The sequence below is a fragment of the Jatropha curcas genome, chromosome 4, assembly GCF_041381405.1.
Source record: "Jatropha curcas cultivar XTBG-Jc1 chromosome 4, XTBG_Jcur_1.0, whole genome shotgun sequence".
Classification (NCBI taxonomy): Eukaryota; Viridiplantae; Streptophyta; class Magnoliopsida; order Malpighiales; family Euphorbiaceae; genus Jatropha; species Jatropha curcas.
The window spans coordinates 16433590-16460262 of NC_143154.1; the positions used below are offsets into that span (position 1 = coordinate 16433590).

A 26673-nucleotide genomic window follows, 5' to 3' on the forward strand; every position below is an offset into this window, starting at 1 on the left:
TGCTCACTAGCTGATGTGACTGCATTGAGATCGCCTAACACAATGTAACTACCATTTGGCTGGGACTGAGCTAGGTTCAGGTCCTTTATAAGCTTCTTCTTAAAGCTAATTGAGTGATGACAGACGTGAAGCAAGCAATCCATGAAAGGTCCCATAGATATGGGAAATCGACACTTGATGAATTGAGTATTCAGTCCACAGAATGCAAATCCCACCACTAAACCCTATTGCCTCCACACGATTCCAACTATCATATCCCAAACTTCTACACACTTCATTGGCTTGATTCCCACTTATCCGGGGCTCCATCAGACTGAAAACGTCCGGCCTATACAACCTGCGATATTCACGAAAGGTTCTATTAAAAGCAAGAGACGAAGCTCCCTAACAGTTCCATGACGAGATTATCATAAAAATAAACAAAAATTTGTTAGACCTTACTCCATGGAAACTAACACCCAAGAACTCGAAATTAGTATTTGCTCACACCTTTAGCTAGAGAGTTTATAATTGCATCCGCTAGCTCAGCTTCATATCTACCGGATTTATCAAGAAAATTATAATTTGGAGTCTCTTGAACCATGCTAGAGTCATCCAATGTACTAGGCAGAAGCTCCATACCATCCTCATCTGGTTTTGGGGCTAGGGGATGGGGTTTTTTAGGGTCCTGAAAATGTGCTAGGGTGTGCGAACTATGATCAAATATGTTTGCCAATGTTGACCATGATTTCAGCACCACATTATAGGAAATTCTCCTAAGGTTCCAACGGCGCAAGGATCAGCTCTATCAGATGTCGTTTGAGCCTCGAACGAACTGTCGGAAGCCCAAAAACCCTAAATCAAGGTGACGAGGCATGGTAGTAATTTGCCTTGTTGACTTGCCCACTGGCGGCACCGATCAAGTCCCATTCGGTACCATTTGAGAGCCTGTAGAGCACCTCGACCGGTACCGAATCAGACGTGCTCAGTACCCATTTCGAGGAAATCATTACCGTCGCATAAACGCCTGGCAGCCTCCCTCCCCCCCCTCCCCATTTTTCACAACTCTTGTTGCTTGATCGAGTGCTTCTCAAGCATCAATGACTCTATTTCCTCCTTTATGAATGATTCTAAGGCCTTATAGTTCGACTTTGCTCTTCTTCCTTACTTGAGCCAAAGCCTAACTTGGATCTCAAAAGTCGATCATTTTAACTTACAGTTGGACTTTAGTCTTCCTTAGACTAAAGCTACTAGTTAACTAATTTAATATTAATTAACTTAAGAATTAATTACTAATCCATTAATTAACAATATTATAAGAACTATAATTGGGTCCTCCTGCCCATCCTTTGCTTAATTGGAGAAAGACTCGACCTCTTTAGTCGATTATCATCGTGGAGCTCTGATTCGGTCACATGACACACCCTAAGGTGTAAACCCTAAATTTGATATTTGTCAATTAAACTCGATCCATCCGGCACCTCATACACTATCAGAGCCAAGTCTGTCTAGTATATTGCATGCTTTAACCTACACTCGGTATGACATCGTACTGAATCGAGTTGTTGCATTAAGCGAGTCGAGTCGAGTCGGACCGAACCAGAACCCGATTCGAGCCATTAGATTCCAGAGTGTGGTAGAATGGGATTTAAATTAAATAAATAAAAGAATTGGACTTAATTGAATGAAACATAAAGATGTAGACTTAATTGAAATAAAAGTATAAGGATTAGGACCTAATTGAACTAAAGTATAAAGTTTAGGTATTAAATTGTAAAATATTAAAAATTTAGGTACTATTTAGTAATTTTTAAAATACTAGCAGATATATTCAGAGGTTACCCGAAAATTCTATTTCACTTTACCTTCTCCATCTTCTCCTTCATCGTCATCTTCATCTCCTTTATCTACCTTCATATTCAACCTTACTTTTCAACCTATAACTCTATCCAAGTAAGTTGAATTTCTTGAATTTCATAATTTAGTGATATTTTGGATCATTAATAAGATATTATTATGTATAGGAGAGGTGAGCTCAAAGTTAGAAGAAAAAGGAAGCTCAGAAGAAGGTTTAAAGCTTTTTGGTTGAAGGTTTGATATCTCTTTTAGTTTACCAAATTTTTTTTTGCATGAGAATATGTGTAGTGTGATGATAGTGAGAAGATATGTTTCTAAAATGTTGAGTAACAGGTCTGAGAATGTTGATAAAGCATGGGATGAATTGAATAAATGAACTAGATATTGAATTCATGCTGAAATAGGTTTGTTGGAAAACTGACCAGTACATTCAACCTGAATTTGAACCTATTTAACGAAAGGAATTAGGAAGTGGTATACAAGAGTTATTTATTCCTTTATGTTTTATCTGTCCATGAGCTCTGGAATCACCTAAATTGGACTTATAAATTGAAAGATATGAACAAAATGGTACAAACTGTGGAGGCTAAAAACCAAAAGCTGGACAGATTCGAAGTTGTACTTCAGCTCAATATTTGACTACTTTACCAATATATTTAAGAGATGTGATAGAAGACATATTTGTACCTAATGTGTTGGCTAACCATAGAATTTATAATTACTAAATTGGACTTATAAATTGAAAGATATGACCAAAATGGTACAAACTGTGCAAGCTCGGCAGACTGCAAGTTGCTACTTTAGCTCAATATTTGACTACTTTACCAACATATTTAAGAGATGTGATAGAAGACATATTTGTACCCTAATATGTTGGCTAACCGTAGAATTTAGAATTACCTAAATTGGACTTATGTAGAAAGAGTTATGCTAGAATTTGCGAAACATGTACAGGCTGCCCTGACAGATTTCAAGGCTACATTAGAAATGATGTTGGGATGCATATGTAGATTCATTCAGCTTAAGATTTTTACTGAATTTAACCTTTTGATTTAACTTAAATTAAAATCAAGAATTTTCTTAATTTGAATGGTATAAATTAAGTTATATAAAGATTAGTAAGAGTTGCGTCGCAGGTGCAACAGTTAGATTATTTCCATGCAAGTTCCTTTACAAGTTATCAATTGTTTGCATATACTCATTAGAGATTACTTGTAGTTGTCTATGAAATCCTCTTAAAGGATGAAAACAGGTTAGCAACGTACATAATGAGACAGTATACAAGTAAACAGTATGGTTTGTGCATTTTATGAATAATTTAATATGTTTATTGTATTATTGAAATACAGATAATATGCTCCACTGAGGTTAGGTAGAAACCACGTAGATAAGACTATGTCGCGACATAGGATAGCAGATCTCCGCCCCATACAATGTGGTACTCCAGCTACAGGCCGTTGAGAGGATATGATTATATACGGGTCATAGCAGCCCAACCATACAGTATTCATCCAGTTTCATACAGTTCTTCTTATCACTTAGGTTTCACTGTAACCTTATGAAGCCATATAGTTATGAGATATTATTATTTATAATTAATTATACAATGTTTAATAAAAGTTGCATAATTCATACAGCATAATGAATAGCAGGTAAGATCATGAAAGTGTAATGATATGTGTGATTACATGTTTATTTATTTGGTTCTTATTAAGTTGAGAAATCCGTTGAGCTTTATTTGCTCAGCGAGTTACCTATTTTAACTTGCAGGTTTTGGGTCTGGACCGTAGAGAGTCATCTTTATAACTGCTGCAGTTCATCTTTTGAAGACCCAGTCTTCAAGGTAGCTACTCATTTTGATATTTTGGTTCTGTGGCATGTACAGGGCACATAGTTGGGCCCATTTCATTTTGAAAAATAGTAATGTCTTGTAACTATGAAGTAAATATCCATATATAAATGATGTATAAAGCAACAACATGACATAATATTTAGCATACAGAATGATATCAGCATGACAGGACATAGGTTCAACCAGATTGTAGCGTCTCGGCTCGGTTCATTCGGGTTAACGGGTGGACCAGGAAGGGATGTTACAAATTTTGGTATCAGAGCCAGGTTTAGTTCCCCGGGCTTGAATGCATATTTCATTATAGTGTACATGCCATGACTACCCTAATGAACTAAGTAGTTGTTATTCTTCTAGGAGGATGTCACAGGAAGGTGAGAGCGAGTCACATGCCTCTAGGGCAGTGGAGGTTGAGGCTCCAGTGGCACCAGGTCAGGAGGTACTATTAAAATAACTTGCGGATACTTTTCGACGGATTGCAGGGGTGGTACCTCAGGCACCAGTGGTAGTAGACAGAGAAAGAAAGCCACCACTAGAAAAGATTAGAAAATATGGTGCGAAAGAATTCAGAGCTAGCAAGGATGACAGTCCAGAGACAGCTGAGTATTAGTTAGATGGTACTTTGAGAGTCCTGGAGCAGTTACAGTGTACACTAAAGGACAGTTTGATTTGTGTCACGTCATTGCTGATAGATGAGGCATACACATAGTGGAATACTATTCAGCAGAGAGTACCAACAGAGCAGCGTAACTGGTAATTCTTTTTGGATGAATTTAAGAAAAGTTCATCACAGAGGCTTACCTTGATGCTAGAAGGAAAGAATTCTTATACCTTAGGCAGAATAGAATGTCAATTGCAGAATATGAAAGAGAACTCACCAGACTCAACAGGTATGGTGACCGGATATTGGCTACAGAGGTAGAGAGGTGTGAAAAGTTTCAGGAAGGCTTGAACAGTGAGATTCAGATGAAAGTGGTAACTTCCATATTTAAGAGTTCTTAGCTTTGGTAGAGAGAGCTCAGGAGATAGAGCAGATTCAGGCAAGTCAGCGTACCAGACGCCAACGGTCTCAGCAGAAGAGAGACCAGACTCAGAGTGCACCCAGTATATACCAGTCGAAGAGCAAGAGATTCAGAGGTGCTAGTTGTGAACCCCTCCCCCAAATATCATAGGCATATGAATGCATGTGACTAAGGGCAGAAATGCACATGAATGTATGAGTCGCCACCTTGTTTAATTATTTTAGGGTAAACTAGGAAAAAACCCTAAGTGACTCCAATTTTAATTAACCTAGTTACTAGATTAATTATCCCAAATGTTTAAGGCATGGTCTACGAACCCGAGGTGGATCCCGAGACTATGTCATGCTGATGAACTAACCAGAAATGAATGCTTTGCAAGGTAAGATGAAATAATTGGACTAATGAAAATGTTTATGTGATTTGACTTGCCGCCCGGGGTAAATCCCAAACGTGCCTACGTACTTCCATTTGAATGGAAGATCAAAGTCAATGTAGTTCGATAGGCCTTTTTGAAAGGGCTTTGAGTGGGTATGCTTTATGCATGAGTGTGTGTATGCTTCGTGCATGTTGTTTTGGCATTTTGCCAAAGACTTGATTGATTTTTAGGCATTTGATGCCAAAAATGTTGATTTAAGGCTTTCAGCCAAAAAGATTGATTTAGGCAATTGTTGCCAAAAATTGATGTGATTTAGGCAATTTATTGCCAAAAATTGCTTAGGCGATTTGTCGCCAAAGTGATTAAGGCATTTGTGCCAAAAGTTGGTATTGGAAGGCATTTAGCCAAAAGATTTAGGCAATTTGTTTGCCAAAAGTGATTATTCGGGCGTTTGTCACCAAAATGACTGATTTAAGGCTTTTAGCCAAAATGAATTGATTTAGGCAATTTTTGCCAAAAGTTGATGTGATTTAGGCGATTGTCGCCAAAATGATTGTTTGAAGGCTTTTAGCCAAAAGATTGATTAATTTGAAGGTTTTTAGCCAAAAAGAGGTTGATTTAGGCAATCTGTTTGCCAAAAGATGATTATTTAGGCGATTGTCGCCCAAATGGTTGATTTAAGGCTTTTAGCCAAAATAAATTGATTAATTTGAAGGCTTTTAGCCAAAGAATTGATTTAAGCGATTTGTCGCTAAAATGGTTAGTCTAATTTATAGGCAATGTATTTGCCGAAATTCGGTTAACCGAATTGTAATGTAGGCAATTTATTGCCGGGAAAAACGTGTTTGAATTAAAGCTTTTTTAGCCACAATTATTGATTAATTGGACTTAAGCTAGATTTGTTCGAAATAAAGGCGATTATACCATAGCTATTAATTAACTAGGTATTTTAAGCCAATATTGTCGGGTTCAGGCTTTAATACCACGATTATTTATTAACCGGGCATTTAGCCTAAATTTATTTAATTGAGGCAATTTACTTGCCTAAAGATGTCATGAATGCATTTATGCAGTCATAGAATTATTAGGAGTAGAAGAGAAGAATGTATGACATGCTAAAATTAAATAGGCAGAGTTTTAGTTCATGTACCTGATTTAATCGACGACCACTTCTTAACTCCAGGTTAAGCTCCTTGTTAAGGGAATATTAATTAATTTAATCTTAAATGACCAAATAGCAAAACAAGAAATAATAAAGCTAAATAAAAATGCAGAAAAGCAGTAAAGAATCGCAAGGAGCGTAAGGGAGAAGGAGCGTCCGTCAACACAGACTGAGTGTCTCAAAACGGAGCCCCAGAGCCATTTTTTATAGGAAAAAAAATGCGACCCTGGGCGCCCCTGCCAGCCTGGGCTGGGCGGGTGTGCCCGCCTGGCCTGGGCGGGCGCGCCCGCCAGGCTTGGGCGGGTGTGCCCGCCCATGCTGGGCGGGCGTGCCCGCCCCTTCTGGGCGGGCTTGCCCGCCTGGCCTGGGCGGGCATGCCCACCCCCGCGGGCGGGCACGTGTGCCTTTTCCCCTCTCTTTTTTTCTTTTTTCGTTCCGGAGGCTTTTCCGGGAGTTCCGGACCTCCAAAAAATATTCCGTGATCCTCGTAATTTTTCGGACATTTCAAGTACCATATTGGCACACTTCCGGTGAACTTTTTGATTGACCTCCGGTCCGACCGGACTGTTTGCAATCCGGGAAAATTGGCTCTTCGAGCCTCAAAATAATGGGTATTCACAGGCGACTGCAGCCGCTGTCGCCGGCGGCTACCGCCGCCTTTAAAGGCGGCCGCCACCGCCGCGGCCGGGAAAATTGGCTTTTTGAGCCTCAAAAGTTGAGTATTCACAGTTGCCCCCCACTGGCTATCATAAAAATGATTTATGAGAGCCAGTGGCTGTCTGAAGGAGAAAATTTTGAGGATGGGCAGAGGAGGAAACCCTGCCGTTGTTTTTTTCTATGAAATGAAATGATCAAATGCATGGATTTATGTTTGTTACGTAAAGATGTCTTTGCCTCTTTGAGGACTTAAAAAGAAATTTTGCCTCTTAGAGGACTTGAAAAAGAGGTTTTCCCCTTAATGAGGGCTTGAAAAGAGATTTTGCCTCTTAGAGGACTTGGAAAGAGATTTTGCCTCTTAATGAGGGCTTAAAAAGATGTTTTGCCTCTTAATGAGGACTTGAAAAGAGATTTTGCCTCTTAGAGGACTTGAAAAGATGTTTTGCCTCTTAATGAGGGCTTGAAAAGATGTTTTGCCTCTTAGAGGACTTGGAAAGAGATTTTACCTCTTAATGAGGGCTTAAAAAGATGTTTTGCCTCTTAATGAGGGCTTGAAAATATGTTTTGCCTCTTAGAGGACTTGAAAAGATGTTTTGCCTCTTAATGAGGGCTCGAAAAGAGATTTGTTTTATTTTTTCCTTTGAGAACCAAGGGTCCACCTAAAGTCGAAATGATCACATGGCTTGGTTTTGGATGAAAAGGAAAGGTTGGCTATTGGTTAGGGTTTCACCCTAGGTTTTATGTAGAGAAAAGGTTAACCATTAACCGGGTTCTACCCTGGGTTTGTGTAAAAGAGATTGACGATGGTTGGGTTCCACCCTGGGTTGTGTATGTTTTTTTTTAACACTTGCCCCTGAATCCGACTTGGAGGATTTTGCCCCCTGCTTGAGAGAGTTGATGCCCTTATTAGCTGAAATAGAATTTCTTCTTAATGAAAGACTAAAAATTCCGTGATTACTTCTGTGATGGGAGAATGGTGAAGGTTCTTATCACTTCTTGCCCCCAGAATGGTGCTAACCATGGAATACTTCAAAACATTGGTGTTGTACTTGTCCAATCGATTGAGGAATCAAAGAGAACAAAGTCACTTATATGACTCGAGGAAACGGACAATGTGGATGACATCGCTCGTCTGAAAGGATCGAAGAAACGATGGTCCGAGTGGAGACGAGGTATTAAAGAATTACCTCTCAACAATTATGCTTGACATTTTTTAGGGTTGTTTTGGAAACTCCGGGGATTGAATTGACATTTTCCTCTCTCTCTTTTTTCGAGGAATGACTCAAAGAGTGACGCTTTCAAAACGAACTTTTGAGAATGACTCGATTTTTGTGACTCATTGTGGAATGACCACTGGTGATGGAGACTTGATTTTAGAGACTCATTGGAGACTCGATTTAGAGACTCAAATTTTTCTTGTAGTGAATTTTGACTCGAAGGAACTCAGTGATTCCTGGAAAAAATGATTTATATACTCCCAAGGAGACCTTTGAAAGCACTCTTTTTTTTTTTTTTTTTTTTTTGCCTTAACTTTTGCCTAGTAGCCGCCCTTTCGGGTTTTCGACTCTAGCGGGCTCAATTCTTGCCTGAAGCCGCCCTTTCAGGTTTTCAACTCCAGCTTTTATTTTTCTTTTCTTCTCTTTTTTTATTATTTATTTTTTTTTTATATTGGCAAAGAGAAAATGCTTTTTATGATGCAAACTTATGTTTGTGACCGTGCCTTTGCGGCTGCCTACGTATCTCCAAGAACTCTTCGGGGGATGGGGAGAATCAGGTCTTTTGTAGTTCCTTCCGGGACGCAAACTTTGTGCTCGGCTGGTGCGGAATTCATCTCCGACTTCATGTTAGTGCGGAATTCCTTTCCGTCTTGGTGCGGAATTTATTTCCGACTTACTGTTGGGGCAAAATTCAATTTCGCCTTAATGCTGATTGTGGAATTCATTTCTGATTTGATGTCTTCGGGATTCCTTCTCGACTTGATATTAATACAAAGTTCATTTCTGACTTGATTTCTTCGCGGGATTTCTTCCCGGCTTGATGTCTTTGCGGGATTCCTTCCCGACTGGATGTCTTTGCGGGATTCCTTCTCGGCTTGACGTCTTTGCGGGATTCATTCCCGACTGGATGTCTTTGCGGGATTCTTTCCCGGCTTGATGTCTTTGGGGGATTCCTTCCCGACTGGATGTTGATGCAGAATTCATTTCTGGCTTGATTTCTTCGCGGGATTTCTTCCCGGCTTGATGTCTTTACGGGATTCATTCCCGACTAGATGTCTTTGCGGGATTCCTTCCTGGCTGGATGTTGATGCAGAATTCATCTCTGACTTGTTTTCTTCGCGGCATTCCTTCCCGGCTTGATGTCTTCGCGGGATTCCTTCCCGGCTGGATGTTTTTGAGGGATTCATTCCCGACTTGATGTTGATACGGGATTCCTTCCCGACTTGATGTTGATGCGGAATTCATTGCTACCTTGATTTTCTTCGCGGGATTTCTTCTCGGCTTGCTGTCTTTACGGGATTCATTCCTGACTGGATGTATTTACGGGATTCCTTCCCGACTTGATGTTGAACCAACTTATTGACTCGAGCTCTCATGATAGTGATGAGCCTAGGCGAATCTGACTTTGTTGTTGTAGTGGTTTTACCACTGGTTGACTGAAATATGACTTGTATTCATCACAAAGAGTTTTGAATACCCACATTGTGGTGGTAACTTGAGTGCCTTGAGTGTTGAAGAAGCTTTTATGCTTTGAGTTTGTGGCTTCGCCATGTTTGAATTCTTGAGGTTAATTTGATTCCTTTTCTTGAACTTTATCTTCCTCTGAATTTGAAACTTATTTCCTCAATGGTTCTCCTCTCCATAAGGAATTTTGAGGAGACTCTTCCTTTTCCTTGTTTTGAGAAATGATCCTTGTTTATAAGGACACTTGTACTTGTGCCATGCTTGGCGTTTGATTTTCAAGGTGTTTGTTGTCATCCAATTTGTGGAAATGACTGCTTCTTTTAACTTGCTTTTTCAAAATGTGAGCAGCCGCTTGGTCTTTGTCCTTATGGCTGAAATGATTTGTCATCTACCCTTAATGGGCTTGAATTTAACGGAGAGCTTGCAGTTGACCTGTTTTTGACAACTTGATTTCCTGTATCTTTGTCCTTGATTTCTTTCTTTTGTGCAGAAGTTCCTTCTGACCCATTTTTTCTTTTGCTTGTTTAGAAGCGGCCTCTCCATAAAGAATTTTGAGGCAACTTGATTTTGAGATGACTTGAGTAGTGTATGGATAGCATTGCGACTTCGTGCAGACCCAACCCAATTCCAAACATAACTTCTTTATTTTGTCGCTTTTAAGCTCAAAATTCAGACACCTCTCTGTCGGAGCATCTTCCATTCCTGGGTTTTCAGAGAAACCATTCTGGCCCTAACCCCTTCAATCGGCTTTGCCTCGGTACTGTTTGAAGTTTTGCATACCCTTTGCTGGATCCTTTCCATGATTACCCTTCAAAACTTCCCCTTTGATGGTGCTTCTTAGGATGCCCCCAGCTTTGATTGATGCAGAGCAAATGAATGCATTTTTCTTTGCCAATTTTTATTATCTTTTTTTTCATCATTTTTTTTTATTATTATTTTTTTCGAATTTTTTTTTTTTTTTTGTGCTTTCACAGGAAAGGATAGGGAAAGAGTATAAACATGATTGGAACGTAAACTGATCCCTTTTTATTGATAAGACAAAATTTGTATACAAAAGACACTTAGATTTACAAATTTGAATTGAATGGAAATGAAAATGAAAAGAAAAACGAGACCCTAAAAGATAGACTCTGGGTGGACTGTGATGGACTAGGATTGGATTGACTGTAGTGACTTTGTTCTTCTCGATGCTTAAATCGATCAGACAGGTTGTTGTTGGTCTTGAACAATTCCTTTGTTCTTTTGGAGGTTTGATCTCAACCTTCTCAGACACAAACTTCATTCATTTCTAAGAAAAGTTCGAAAGGATCGAACGATTCTTGTTCAGCAATTTTTTTTTTGCATTAATCCCATGGTTAGGCAAGGGATTGGTTGATATTCAGCTTGCTCTTGGGGATGATGGACCCATTGTCAACCAAGTCTTGTAGACGGTTTTTCAAATTCCAGCATGATTCTGCTTCTTGTATGAGTCTTCTTTGAGTTGACCCAACTGGATTAAGTCTTCCACCTTAGTTGCAGTCGCAATGAGCGATTGGAAAGTGGGCAAGTACTGTGTTTGAAGCTGCGACTGGTAGACAGGCAGTAAATTCTTGATTATTATGTCAACTTGTTCCTGTTCAGAGGGTCGGTTGATCATTTGAGCAGCTTTGGCTCTCCACCGCGAAAGGAACGAGGAGAAGGGCTCATTGTTCTTTTGTTTAGTGGTTTCCAGCTCCCTCCGGGTAACATCCACTTCGATATTATAATGGTACTGCTTGTTGAAAGCATTGCATATGTCCTCCCAATTCTTCATTTTGGAACGATCCAAGCTTACAAACCATCTTAATGCAGCACCAGTCAAAGATTGCTGAAACAACTGAGCAAGGAGCTCACTGTTCAGGCCAAACGGGTTGAGGGCACCCACATACATTTTCAGGTGCGTTTTGGGACAAGTGGTTCCGTCAAATTTGTCCATGTTAGGCATCTTGAATTTTGTAGGTAATCTTGCTTCGGGGAACAAGGACAAGGAGTCCATGTCCACCACTTCCTTGTGTGTCTTAAGGGCAGTAATAGACCTTTCCAACAATTCCAGCTTCTCTCTCATTTTCTGAGCTTCCAACTCAGAAGCAGTTCTAGCGGGCATGTCATCCAGGGCAGGGTTTGAGGACGTTGGTGCAGCACCGGGTCCCTGATTGGAAGCAGCAGGATCATTTCCCCCAGCTGAAGCCCCAATTCCATTACCACTACCTAGTTCAGCTATTAGGGCAGTTCTCTGGGCAACTAATGCCTCATTCATTCTAGCCTCCATTCTGGCTTCCAGTTGGTTCATGAGGTTTTGGATGTCAGACAGTGATGCCATTGGTGCAGTCGGGGTTGTTGGACTTGTGGGTGAGAGCTCAGTTGGTGTTTCGGGTACAGGTGGTCTTTGGAGGGGTACCTGTGAAAGGATATAGTCAAAACGATTAGACTATCCTATATAAGGTGTTTTCATAGGGTATGTGAAATAGTGTGAGGTAGGGTAGTGTAAGGGTAAGGTATTTGGACTTGACCCTTGTGATGTGGGGTGGTATGACCAAACAATGTAGGGTAGCGTTGATAGGCTAGGACACCTAGGATAGGACCCCATGGGATGTGATATGTAAGGGAGAGTGCTTAAGGCTGGACACCTCGACTTTTCGAAAGGCCCTAAGTTCTCAAAGAATTTTTTTTTTTGGGCCTTAGGGGCCAAAATGTGAATTTTTGGGCCTTTGAGGCCAACATGTGAGTTTTTGAGCCTTTGGGGCCAAAATGAGAATTTTTGGGCCTTCGGGGCCAAAATGTGAACTTTTGGGACTTCAGGGCCAAATTGGGAATTTTTGGGCCTTCAGGGCCAAAATGGAAATTTTTGGGCCTTAGGGGCCAAGATGTGAATTTTTGGGCCTTTGGGGCCAATTTGGGAATTTTTGGGCCTTTGGGGCCAAGATGTGAACTTTTGGGCCTTTGGGGCCAAAATGGGAATTTTTGGGCCTTCGGGGCCAAAATGGGAATTTTAGGGCCTTAGGGGCCAAGATGTGAATTTTTGGGCCTTTGGGGCCAAGTTGGGAATTTTTGGGCCTTAGGGGCCAAAATGGGAATTTTAGGGCCTTAGGGGCCAAGATGTGAATTTTTTAGGTCTTAGGGACCAAAATGTAATTTTTTAGGTCTTAGAGACCAAAACGTAATTTTTCAGGTCTCAGGGACCAAAATGTGATTTTCCAGCTTTGAAATGGAATGTTTTTTTTTTGTGAAGCATGGGATGAATGTGTGAATGCGCACAACATCACAACATAATTCATTTATGATATGATTCTCATCATTGGGTGCATACAGTCCTAAAGGATAGGTTCTATAGGCTATGACACAAATAGAGAATAGGCTTATAAGGGACCCTTGAACCTTGAGTATGGATATACCTAACCACATGTGAAACAAGGAGTTTCGCGTGGGTCCAACGGTACGCATACTCATGGGCCATCCCCAAAAGGATTAGGGACGGTTTGCGGTAACAGGGAGGACGCTTTGGCTGTCCGTCGACATAATCAAAGAGACCTGTCGATCAGCGCTACTTGCTATCCAGACTCAGAAGTTTGAACAGAGAGAGAAGAAATTCATTTGAAATTCATTTTTTATGCAATGGAGAAAAAGATCCTCAATCGTGCAAATAAATCAACAAATTTAAATGATTTAAAGTAAAATTCAATTGTGTCCAAATTCTCCTTATTAAGCGTTCTTAAAGAAAGAACATTTAATCTTTGCTAGGGTACCCTGCAAAACAAAGCGTAGTAAAATAAAACCCTAAAGAAGGGCTGGTTAGTTTACACAGCAATTGTAGTCCACTTTAAGCAAAATGATTACATAAGTCCCCAGCAGAGTCGCCAAACTGTGAACCCCTCCCCCAAATATCATAGGCATATGAATGCATGTGACTAAGGGCAGAAATGCACGTGAATGTATGAGTCGCCACCTTGTTTAATTATTTTAGGGTAAACTAGGAAAAAACCCTAAGTGACTCCAATTTTAATTAACCTAGTTACTAGATTAATTATCCCAAATGTTTAAGGCATGGTCTACGAACCCGAGGTGGATCCCGAGACTATGTCATGCTGATGAACTAACCAAAAATGAATGCTTTGCAAGGTAAGATGAAATAATTGGACTAATGAAAATGTTTATGTGATTTGACTTGCCGCCCGGGGTAAATCCCAAACGTGCCTACGTACTTCCATTTGAATGGAAGATCAAAGTCAACGTAGTTCGATAGGCCTTTTTGAAAGGGCTTTGAGTGGGTATGCTTTATGCATGAGTGTGTGTATGCTTCGTGCATGTTGTTTAGGCATTTTGCCAAAGACTTGATTGATTTTTAGGCATTTGATGCCAAAAATGTTGATTTAAGGCTTTCAGCCAAAAAGATTGATTTAGGCAATTGTTGCCAAAAATTGATGTGATTTAGGCAATTTATTGCCAAAAATTGCTTAGGCGATTTGTCGCCAAAGTGATTAAGGCATTTGTGCCAAAAGTTGGTATTGGAAGGCATTTAGCCAAAAGATTTAGGCAATTTGTTTGCCAAAAGTGATTATTCGGGCGTTTGTCACCAAAATGACTGATTAAAGGCTTTTAGCCAAAATGAATTGATTTAGGCAATTTTTGCCAAAAGTTGATGTGATTTAGGCGATTGTCGCCAAAATGATTGTTTGAAGGCTTTTAGCCAAAAGATTGATTAATTTGAAGGCTTTTAGCCAAAAAGAGGTTGATTTAGGCAATCTGTTTGCCAAAAGATGATTATTTAGGCGATTGTCGCCCAAATGGTTGATTTAAGGCTTTTAGCCAAAATAAATTGATTAATTTGAAGGCTTTTAGCCAAAGAATTGATTTAAGCGATTTGTCGCAAAAATGGTTAGTCTAATTTATAGGCAATGTATTTGCCGAAATTCGGTTAACCGAATTGTAATGTAGGCAATTTATTGCCGGGAAAAACGTGTTTGAATTAAAGCTTTTTTAGCCACAATTATTGATTAATTGGACTTAAGCCAGATTTGTTCGAAATAAAGGCGATTATACCATAGCTATTAATTAACTAGGTATTTTAAGCCAATATTGTCGGGTTCAGGCTTTAATACCACGATTATTTATTAACCGGGCATTTAGCCTAAATTTATTTAATTGAGGCAATTTACTTGCCTAAAGATGTCATGAATGCATTTATGCAGTCATAGAATTATTAGGAGTAGAAGAGAAGAATGTATGACATGCTAAAATTAAATAGGCAGAGTTTTAGTTCATGTACCTGATTTAATCGACGACCACTTCTTAACTCCAGGTTAAGCTCCTTGTTAAGGGAATATTAATTAATTTAATCTTAAATGACCAAATAGCAAAACAAGAAATAATAAAGCTAAATAAAAATGCAGAAAAGCAGTAAAGAATCGCAAGGAGCGTAAGGGAGAAGGAGCGTCCGTCAACACAAACTGAGTGTCTCAAAACGGAGCCCCAGAGCCGTTTTTTATAGGAAAAAAAACGCGACCCCGGGCGCCCCTGCCCGCCTGGGCTGGGCGGGTGTGCCCGCCTGGCCTGGGCGGGCGCGCTCGCCAGGCTTGGGCGGGTGTGCCCGCCCATGCTGGGCGGGCGTGCCCGCCTGGCCTGGGCTGGCACGTGTGCCTTTTCCCCTCTCTTTTTTTCTTTTTTCGTTCCGGAGGCTTTTCCGGGAGTTCCGGACCTCCAAAAAATATTCCGAGACCAGTTCCGTGATCCTCGTAATTTTTCGGACATTTCAAGTACCATATTGGCACACTTCCGGTGAACTTTTTGAATGACCTCCGGTCCGACCGGACTGTTTGCAGTCCGGGAAAATTGGCTCTTCGAGCCTCAAAATAATGGGTATTCACAGGCGACTGCAGCCGTTGTCGCCGGCGGCTACCGCATCCTTTAAAGGCGGCCACCACCGCCGCAGCCGGGAAAACTGGCTTTTTGAGCCTCAAAATTTGAGTATTCACACTAGTACTTCAGCTGGTCCTAGGCCTCCCTTTAGCCAAGGCACAGCTAAGGGTGCTAACGCGCCAGCGGCATCAGTCGTGGCTAGTTCTGCCGGTGGTGGTAGAGGTTCAGGCAGAGGAGTTGGTAGAGGCACCAGTAGAGGTGTAGGGTCAGAAGGTTATACTTTTCCACCTTGTGAGCATTGTGGCAGACGGCATGGTGGAGATTGTTGGATGGTGACTGATAGATGCTGGATATACGGAGCATCAAACCATCAGAAGAAGGACTGTCCGAAGAGGGCAGAAGTTCCTACACAGTTCACAGCAGGCAGAGGTAGAGGTCGGGGTAAAGGTGAGACCTCCGGAGGCAGAGACAACAGTCAGAGACTGTGGACAGACCCGATACCAGAGTTCCAGCCAGGGTCTATGCATGCGAGCCAAGAAAGATGAGGAAGCTCCAGATGTCATAGTTGGTGAGGTTTCTTTATTTGATCATACAATTTATGCTTTAATTGATTCTGGATCATCACATTCATACATCAGTATACCTAAACAATGGGTTAAAGGGTTAGCAGTTGAGCATGTGAGTTAGGGTATTTTAGTTACTAATCCATTAGGAGATGCAGTAATAACCCATACAGTGGTCAAAGGATGTCTAGTTGTTGTTCATGGAAAGGAGTTTCCAAGAGATCTTATGGAGTAGCCATTCAGAGAATTTGATGTTATTCTGGGTATGGATTGTCTATCTAGACATCATGCTATAGTTGATTATGCAAAGAAAAGGGTGACATTATATACAGCAGCAGGGGAAGAGATTATAGTTTTTCGGGAAACAGCGAGATTTTTTGGGTAATGTAATATCAGCCATGGCAGCAAAGAGATTGATTCAGAAGGGTTGTGAAGCATACTTGGTATGTGCACTGAAAGTAGAGAAAGAAAAATCAAAAGTGTAAGACATACCAATAGTATGTGATTATCTAAACGTGTTTCCAGAAGATTTACCAGGGTTACCACCAAGGAGAGAAGTGGAGTTTACCATAGATGTCTAGCCCAGAGTAGCACCAGTATCAATTGCACCTTATAGAATGGCACCAACAGAGTTAAAAGAGTTGAAGATTCAGCTACAGGAGTCCAGACGTGTTTCCAGAAGATTTACCAGGGTTACCACCAAGGAGAGAAGTGGAGTTTACCATAGATGTCTATCCCGGAGTAGCACCAGTATCAATTGTAACTTACAGAATGGCACCAGCAGAACCTTACAAAATGGCACCAGCAGAACCTTACAGAATGGCACCAGCAGAGTTAAAAGAGTTGAAGGTTCAGCTGCAGGAGTTATTAGACAAAGGCTTCATTAGACCCAGTGTATCACCTTAGGGAGGACCGGTGTTATTCGTAAAGAAGAAAGATGGATCACTCAGACTGTGCATTGACTATAGACAGCTGAACAAGCTGACAATTAAGAATAAGTATCCGTTGCCTCGAATCGACGTTTTGTTTGATCAGCTAAAGGGTGCAGGCATGTTTTCTAAGATCGGTCTCAGGTCAGGATACCATCAGCTGCAGATAAAGGAAGAATATATCTCCAAGACTGCATTCAAGACCCGATACTGTCATTATGAATTTTTAGTAATGCCATTCGGTCTCACAAATGCTCTGGTGGTTTTCATGGATCTTATGAACCGCGTGTTTCATCCATATCTGGATCAGTTCATGGTGGTGTTTATAGACGACATTTTGGTCTACTCTAGAGACAGGGTTGAACATAATAAACATTTGCGGATTGTCCTTCAGACACTAAGGGATAAACAACTGTATGCCAAGTTCAGTAAGTGTGAGTTTTGGCTAGAAGAAGTTTCTTTCTTAGGACATGTGGTATCATCGGAGGGCATCGGAGTGGATCCTAAGAAGATTGAAGCTATTGTTGATTGGAGACCACCCAGGAATGTCACTCAAGTTCAAAGTTTTCTGGGTTTAGCCGGTTATTACAGAAGGTTCGTAAAGGGATTCTCCATCATTGCATCACCATTAACAAGATTGTTGAAGAAAGAGGTTGTATTCCAATGGGATGATAGGTGTCAGCAGAGTTTTGAAACTTTGAAGAAAAAGTTAACTGAAGCATCAGTGTTGACCCAGCCAGTGTTAGGTAAAGAATTTGAGATTTACAATGATGCCTTTCATACTGGGTTAGGATGTGTACTCAAAATGCAAGACAAGAAAGTGGTGGCTTATGTATCCAGACAGTTGAAGCCACATGAATTGAATTATCCAACCCATGATTTAAAACTGGCAGCCATTGTTCTAGCGTTCAAAGTATGGAGGCATTATCTGTACGGTGAAAAGTGTTACATTTACATAGATCATCAGAGTTTAAAGTATTTACCGATACAGAAAGACTTGAATTCAAGACAACAGAAGTGGTTACAGATTCTAGCTAATTATGATTATGTCATTAATTACCATCCAAGCAAAGCTAACGTGGTAGCTGATGCCCTTAGCCGGAAATCATTGTATGCTTTGAGATCAATGAGAATCAGCATGAAGATGCAACAGTAGGGAGCTATTCTAGCACAGATGCAAGTACAGCCATCTTGGGTTCAGGAAGTTGCAGAAGCACAGAAGAAAGATAAGCAAATAGCAATATGGGTTAAACAAGTATAGGAAGACCATGGTGGGAAATTCAGATTGGATAGCAGTGGAGTATTGTTCTACGAAAACAGAGTTGCTGTACCACAGGCAGGGGAGATTAGATAGAAGATTCTACATGAAGCTCACAAGAGTCCATATACAATGCATCCAGGCAGTACTAAGATGTATCAAGATTTGAAGAAAGGCTATTGGTGGCCGGGTATGAAGAAAGACATCAAAAATTTTGTAACAAAATATCTGACATGTCAACAAGTAAAAGCAGAACATCAATTGCCAGTTAGGATGGGTAATTGTAGACAGATTAACCAAGTTTGCGCACTTTCTACCAGTCAGGATGGACTATTCTCTGGACAAGTTAGCAGAAATTTATGTTAGAGAAATAGTTCGACCACATGGAGTTCCATCATCCATTATATCTGATCGTGATCTAAGGTTTACATCAAAGTTCTAGGGTAAACTGCAGGAAGCATTAGGAACGAAACTGCATTTCATCATCAGACAGATGGCCAGTCAGAGAGAGTAATTCAAATCCTGGAAAATATGATGAGATCATGTGTTATAGAATTTGAAGGCAGCTGGATATGTACATCTTATGGAATTCGCCTACAATAATAGCTATCAATCGAGCATTAAGATGGCACCATATGAAGCGTTGTATGGCAGACAATGCAGGACACCTATGTGTTGGATAGAACTTAACGAGAAGAAGATTCTGGGTCCAGAATTGGTTCAAGAAATAAAAGACAAAATGGAAATCATCAAAAAACGGTTGAAAGAAGCAAGTGATCGACAGAAGTCCTATGCTGATTTAAAGAGAAAGGAAACTGAGTATACGGTCGGTGATAAAGTACTTCTAAAAGTTTCACCATGGAAAAAGATCCTAAGGTTTGGAAGAAAGGGTAAGCTTTGTCCTAGGTTCATTGGTCCATACGAGATTGTTGAACGTGTAGGACCATTAGCCTATCACCTAGCGTTACCTTAGACATTAGATCGAATTCATAATTTCTTTCACGTATCAATGTTAAGGAGATACAGATCAGACCCATCACACGTGTTATCAGCAGAAGATATTGAAATTCACCAAGATCTTAATTATGAAGAACCAGTTCAGATCCTAGACAGAGAAATTAAAGAATTGCGAACAAGAAAATAACATTGGTAAAAGTTCTTTGGAGGAATCATAAAATAGAAGAAGCAACTTGGGAATCTGAAGAAACCATGCGACAACAGTATCTGCATTTGTTTACAATAGGTAAACTTCGGGATGAAGTTTTTTATTTAGGAGGGGAGAACTGTGACATCCTACTGAATCGAGTCGTTGCATTTAGCGAGTCGAGTCGAGTTGGACCGAACCAGAACCCGGTTCGAGCCATTAGATTCCAGAGTGAGGTAGAATGGGATTTAAATTAAATAAATAAAAGAATTGGACTTAATTGAATGAAACATAAAGATTTAGACTCAATTGAAATAAAAGTATAAGAATTAGGACCTAATTGAACTAAAGTATAAAGTTTAGGTATTAAATTGTAAAATATTGAAAATTTAGGTACTATTTGGTAATTTTTAACATACTAGCAGATATATTCAGAGGTTACCCGAAAATTCCATTTCACTTTACCTTCTCCATCTTCTCCTTCATCGTCATCTTCATCTCCTTCATCTACCATCATATTCAACCTAACTTTCTCCATCATTTCTAATGGTATTCAAGCATTAAATTCAACCTATAACTCTATCGAAGTAAGTTGAATTTCTTGAATTTCATAATTTAGTGATATTTTGGATTAATAAGATGTTATTATGTATAGGAGAGGTGAGCTCAAAGTTAGAAGAAAAAGGAAGCTAAGAAGAAGGTTTAAAGCTTTTTGGTTGAAGGTTTGATATCTCTTTTAGTTTACCAATTTTTTTTTTTCATGAGAATATGTGTAGTGTGATGATAGTGAGAAGATATGTTGCTGAAATGTTGAGTAATAGGTCTGAGAATGTTGATAAAGCATGGGATGAATTGAATAAATGAACTAGATATTGAATTCATGCTGAAATAGGTTTGTTGGAAAACTGACCAGTACATTCAACCTGAATTTGAACCTGTTTAACGATGGAATTAGGAAGTAGTATAAAAAAGGTATTTTTTTCCTTTATGTTTTAGCTATCCATGAGCTTTGGAATCATCTAAATTGGAGTTATAATTTGAAAGATATGACCAAAATAGTACAAACTGTGCAGGCTGGAAACCAAAAGCTGGACAGATTCGAAGTTGCTACTTTAGCTCAATATTTGACTAGTTTACCAACATATTTAAGAGATGTGATAGAAGATATATTTGTACCTTAATGTGTTCGCTAACCATAGAATTTATAATTGCCTAAATTGGACTTATAAATTGAAAGAATGACCAAAATGGTATAAACTGTGCAGGCTGGAAACCAAAGGCTGGGCAGACTTGAAATTGCTACTTTAGCTCAATATTTGATTACTTTACCAACATATTTAGGAGATGTGATAGAAGACATATTTGTACCCTAACGTGTTAGCTAACCATAGAATTTAGAATTACCTAAATTAGACTTATTTCGAAAGAGTTATGCTAGAATTTGTGAAATATGTACAGGCTACCCTGGAAGATTTCAAGGCTACATTAGAAATGATGTTGGGATGCATATGTAGATTCATTCAGCCTAAGATTTTTACTGAATTTAACCTTTTGAGTTAACTTAAATCAAAATCAAGAATTTCCTTAGTCTGAATGGTATAAATTATGTTACATAAAGATTAGTAAGAGTTGCGTCGCGAGTGCAACAGTTAGATTATTTCCATGCAAGTTCCTTTACAAGTTATCAATTGTTTGCATTATTACTCATTAGAGATTACTTGTAGTTGTCTATGAAATCCTCGAAAGGCATGGAAACAGGTTAGCAACGTACAGAATGAGATAGCATAAAGGTAAATAATATGGTTTATGCATTTTATGAATAATTTAATATGTTTATTGTATTATTGAAATACAGACAATATGCTTTACTGAGGTTAGGTAGAAACCACGTAGATAAGACTATGTCGTGACATAGGATAGCAGATCTGCGCCCCAGGCAGTGTGGTACTCTGGCTATAGGCCATTGAGTGGATATGATTATGTACGGGTCATAGCAGCCCAGCCATACAGTATTCATCCAGTTTCATACAGTTCTTCTTATCACTTAGGTTTCACTGTAACCTTATGGAGGCATACAATTATGAGATATTATTATTTATAAATTATATGATGTTTAATAAAAGTTGCATAATTCATACAGCATAATGAACAGCAGGTAAGATCATGAAAGTGTAATGATATGTGTGATTACATGTTTATTTATTTGGTTCTTGTTAAGTTAAGATATCCATTGAGCTTTATTTTCTCAAGGAGTTACCTGTTTTAACTCGTAGGTTTTTGGTCTGGACCATAGAGAGTCATCTTTACAACAACTGCAGTTCATATTTTGAAGACCCAGTCCTTAGGGTAGCTACTCATTTTGATATTTTGGTTATGTGGCATGTAAGGGGCACATAGTTGGGCCCATTTCATTTTGGAAAATAGTGTAATGTCTTGTGACTATTAAGTAAATACCTATATATAAATGATGTATAAAGCAACAACATGACATAATATTTAACATACAGAATGATGTTAGCATGACAGGACATAGGTTCAACCAGATTGTAGCGTCTCGGCTCGGTTCATTCGGGTTAACGGGTGGACCGGGAAGGGATGTTATACCCAGTCTGCCCGGTACCCCTCTTAAGCCCACTCTAAGAGTGGAACCTTCAAAAACCCTACCATCTAGATCGATGGTAGAATTTTGTGCGCCCTAATCCTCATACGAATGAGGTATGAAGGCATACCTACAAATTTCAACCTAGGTAATGGGTCTATCGACCAAACTGACTGGTCGGGATCTAGGGAAATGTGTCGCATGACCTAGAATCTTCAATAAACGAGGTTAGAGTCGGGTTCCCCTCTTAATTACACATTTTTCAATATTTATGCTTCTAGTGTTTGTCTATAATTTTCATGCATTATTAGTATGTTCATGCATCTTATAACTATCATCCACGCAAATGATATTTTGATTTCTCGCTTAAAACCCAAACCATTGATTTAAATCGAAAGAAGATGAAAACCTAGACCCCGAACCCAACGATTCGAGGCTAGTGCATTTGATCCTTATGGCAAACTAAAATGGAGTCAATCACGAGGTTTTTCCCTTATATTTTCCCCAAAAATAAAAATAAATTAAGGTGGCGACTCTAAACACACCACATACAATTAAAGCGCTCCAAAGAGCCAACCTGATACACATAAGCGCTAAAACAAGCCATAATCAAGGAAAAAAGGAACCTGATGCAAATGCTGTCCCTAAAAGCATACGAAAGCTTAAGAAGTGATTTGGAACAAATTTTAGAAATGTTTCCAAACATGGAAGATGGTGTCAAATTACAAGGAAATGGTGTCAATAATGATTCTAGATTTGTTCAAGACATTTCCAAGCAAAGCAAGTCAAAATTGGATGGTCTTCTAGATATGGAAGTTTTATCGGGTCCAATCATGAGATCACGAGCCAAGCATCTAAGGGAGCAACTTCAGCTTTTTGTGCGAAATTGGGTTGAAAATGGATTGTCCAATTTAGGCAAGTCCACATATGGTAACTTGGAGGATGCCAAAATGTTAATCTTATTGGACTTAAAAACAAATAGTTTTGTGAACTTGGGTTTTTGGGCTTGTATGTATTTTTATGGGGATGTAAATCTGTTCGTTTATATGGGTTTGGATTTATTTTATTTGAGTTTGGGTTTTAAGTGTTTAGAGTCTATTTAGGCTTCTTTTGCTTTGTTAGGAGCTTGGCCCATTTTGTTTTGTCCAAAGTCATTTGATTTTCCTCTTTTTGATGTTAAACACTTATTAAAGGGCTATCATGATCATCTTTGAGACATGGAATTTTGGATAATTTCAGATTAATGAAAGTGAGGTTTTGCCTTCTTTTATCTTTATACATAAGGTTTTGTTCGGATTGTAATTGATTTGTTCAATTGCTATTCAGATTCAATTCCTATTTTTTATGTTTTTGAACATCTAATTCCAATTGGGTTTAAAGGGGATATTGTGGGATTTTCTCTTTAAATACTTTTGAGTTGAGTTCTTAGGTATAAGAACAAATCAAAATCATGATTACTTGGTGGTTAATTCTACTAGTTCAAATTGGTGGAGAGGTCTAAGTTCCATGATGATCTTGGGGTTCCATATTAGAATCGTGACGAGTTCCTACCAGTTCCTTGACGAACCGACCAATGAGCTTGTCTATTAGACTCCATCCTTCATATCTTTCCCATGGCACTCAGGAGGGGGCTCACAGTCAGCCCAACTAATGAAGTATCCCTTGAGACCACCATCCTCGTACCTTCCACATTATTCTAACCTCCCATTATTACCACATGCTCAGAGGAAGCTGCAGCACGACGAAATGTCCCTTCACTAGTGGACTTACCTGGACGTGCTATAGTCTTAGACAACACCTTATTCTGTCTCCCATCAGCCATTGGAATAAATTGAGAGGTGTTGGATTTATAAGAAATGCCACCCCTTCCACTGGATACACGACTACTGCCCTAGGAGCGCTATGTGGTAAATGGCATGCATAGGAGGGGCAGGGTCTTCAAAGACGTTTGGAGGATCCTGCTCTACCTCATCTAAGGAAGGAAAATGATTTCCATTTGTAGCAAGAGCTCCCTTTCCTTTATCAATCATATTATTAGGTCTTGGCACAAGTCTATTATTCCCTGACTGGCCTCTATTGGCTCCATTGTTATTTCTCCTCCTATTGCTATGTTTTTAAACCAATATACATTTGTCGTAATCCTCCACCACTGTCGGGTTAATGGGCATGTTCTCAGGAATGGTTTCTTTTGGTGTAGGACCATTATTCTTATGAATATTCTCTGTTGCATCCTACTTCCCCTTCTCCTCCATTCTCTTTGTAGGGTATCCATCTATTGAATGACCATATCGGCCACATGCAAAGCACATTAATTACAGACCCTCATATTTTATCCGTTTGATTCATCAATGCATTCGAAATTTAGCTACTAGGGGCTTTGTCAAGTCCACCTCCACACACATCATCGCATAATGTCCCACACTGACAAGACTGTTGCTATGGTAAAATCTCATAGGTTTTCCAATTTTTGAACCAACCTTCATCAAAAAGTCCTCATCATAGTATTCTATAGGGAGATATGGAAACCGGATCCAAACTGTCAGCTGCTCTAGAATCGCATTATAGGGATCAAACTCTACATGCCATCGCCTCATTGATAAATAGTGGTTTGCGATCATCCATGGCCCTCCAAAAAGCACATGCTCATAATCCTCCAGACTATTGAATTTAACGATAAAGAATCCACTATCCAGGGCAACAATTTCAAAAGGTGAATTAGGTTTCCACAGTTCCTTAATACGTTTGGAAAGAAAAGTATAACCAATTGATCTCCCAAGCACTTTTATTATTAAAGTGTGACTCAAAGGTCTACGCAGACGTTGCTTCTCCTCCTTTGTAAGGGTAATAGTAGGACACAATTCATCCTCATCCCCATGCAACCCATCATCCTCATCTTCACTGTATTCATCATCAAAGTCCCTAGCCATATCTCTTGTCCCCTCCATATTATCATGGGAGTTAGGGTTATGCACTAAGGTATCCCTAAAAGACAGTCTTCCTTGCCCCTCACGTTGCTACATAACCGTATTATCCAATACTTCTAACTCGTCTTCCAGTAAGTGCTCAAGTATCCCTTTCTGTTTCGTACAGTTACTTTATTCAATCTGATCCTTTCTTGAAAGATCTACTTTAGTATTGTGTCCCCAGTGTTTAAAATTAGTTATCCTTATTTTTTTACTTAACTAATAAAATAATATAAAAATATAATTTAAGTTTAAAAATACAGAAATATGTTATAGTGCGCCAATATTTTTATGTTTTATATGAATATAATGAATGATTTGAAAATTATTATAACTTAAATTTTGATATTTTTATTATTATGTTATTTTGATTTGAAAAATACAAGTTTTATGGTGTTATGCATTTAAGTGGTATTTTTAATATTTTTATAATTCAATTATATAGGGATACATGGTTAGTAGTAATAAAATAATTATTACAAACCGACCGGTAAAGAAGGTAAGTGCCATTTGCTACAGTAATAAAAGCTATAAAGTTAAGAATTATGGAAAAAGTAGAAAGACAAAGTTGGAAACAAAAAGTTTATGTAAGTTTTACAAAAAAAACAAAAACGAATGGATGAAAGTGATTTTAACATATGAAAATGTACAAAAGTAGAAAAATGAAGAAAGGTATGATGATCCCTTAGTATTTTAGTATTTCACTTGTAATATTTTAGTTTGCCATTTGAAATAATGGAAGACAAACAAAAGAGATTAATTTTTCAAAAAAGGAAATATATATATATATATATATATATATATATATATATATATATATATATATTGATCAATTAAATTAAATTTATTTATGTCTCAGACATTTTTTTTTTCAAATAAAATTTATATTAATAAAAAAAGTTTTTCTAATCAGCCACTGCTGATATGTATATTTCTTTAATATCTAAATCTATCTATCTATCTATCTACGTATCTATCTATGTATAAATTTGACAATATGGGAGAATAATGAAATTTCCTATATCAGCCTTACTTTAACTTAAAATTCCTAGTTTATCCTTTTAATTAGATTTTTAATGCATTTTATTGGAGAAAATATGTTCATTTATCCTTTCGAAGATCCTTTTAGTTATATTTTTATGATTTTTGTTGCACCCCTTGATTACCCGCAAGTATACGGATCGCAACGTAGTAATAAAAAGATCGAATCCACAAGGAACAGGCTATGCCCACTTTACTACTTTATCCTTAACATACAGCAATAAAACATGAATTGATTAAACTATGATTCTATTTAAACTTTAACTAAATATACTACTTAATTCTATTGATAAAGATATAGTAGAATACTTAGAAGAATTGATCATGCAATAAATTTTCTTTTTCTATAGCAAAACGTGTAACATGCAATAAACGATTCTCTAATCACATGTGGTAAAGTATAATTCAACCTCTCGATATAGAATTACTCTATTTATCATATGTATCTCTACATACAACAAATGCCTCAGTTTATCAAATATTAAACCCAGTTCTTATTCTTTGATTATTTCAATAAGATAGACTTAACTTTAACAAACCAAATTAAAGATTCACATGCAAACCCAACTAACTGAATTCTATCTCTTTGATCTTTACTGAATTATTTTTTTGTGAGAATATAATTAAGTAAACTTGATTATACAAAGACCAAAAGATAACTTAAAGAAACTTTTATTGAATGAAACCAAATAATATTGTTGCTTTGCATAGAAAATAATGAA

General features: G+C 38.6%; 1 protein-coding gene across 1 annotated transcript; it reads right to left on the reverse strand.

The window, feature by feature from the left end:
• Positions 1 to 24292: 24292 nt before the first annotated feature.
• LOC149496894 (uncharacterized) lies at positions 24293 to 24892 on the reverse strand. Its single transcript, XM_089719955.1, has one exon. The coding sequence runs from the start codon at positions 24890 to 24892 to the stop codon at positions 24293 to 24295; it is 600 nt and encodes a 199-aa protein (XP_089576081.1).
• Positions 24893 to 26673: the final 1781 nt, after the last annotated feature.

Coding starts and splice junctions, on each gene's coding strand:
- LOC149496894 (XM_089719955.1), bottom strand. CDS start 24,892: ATGGAGGGGACAAGAGATATGGCTAGGGACTTTGATGATGAATACAGT.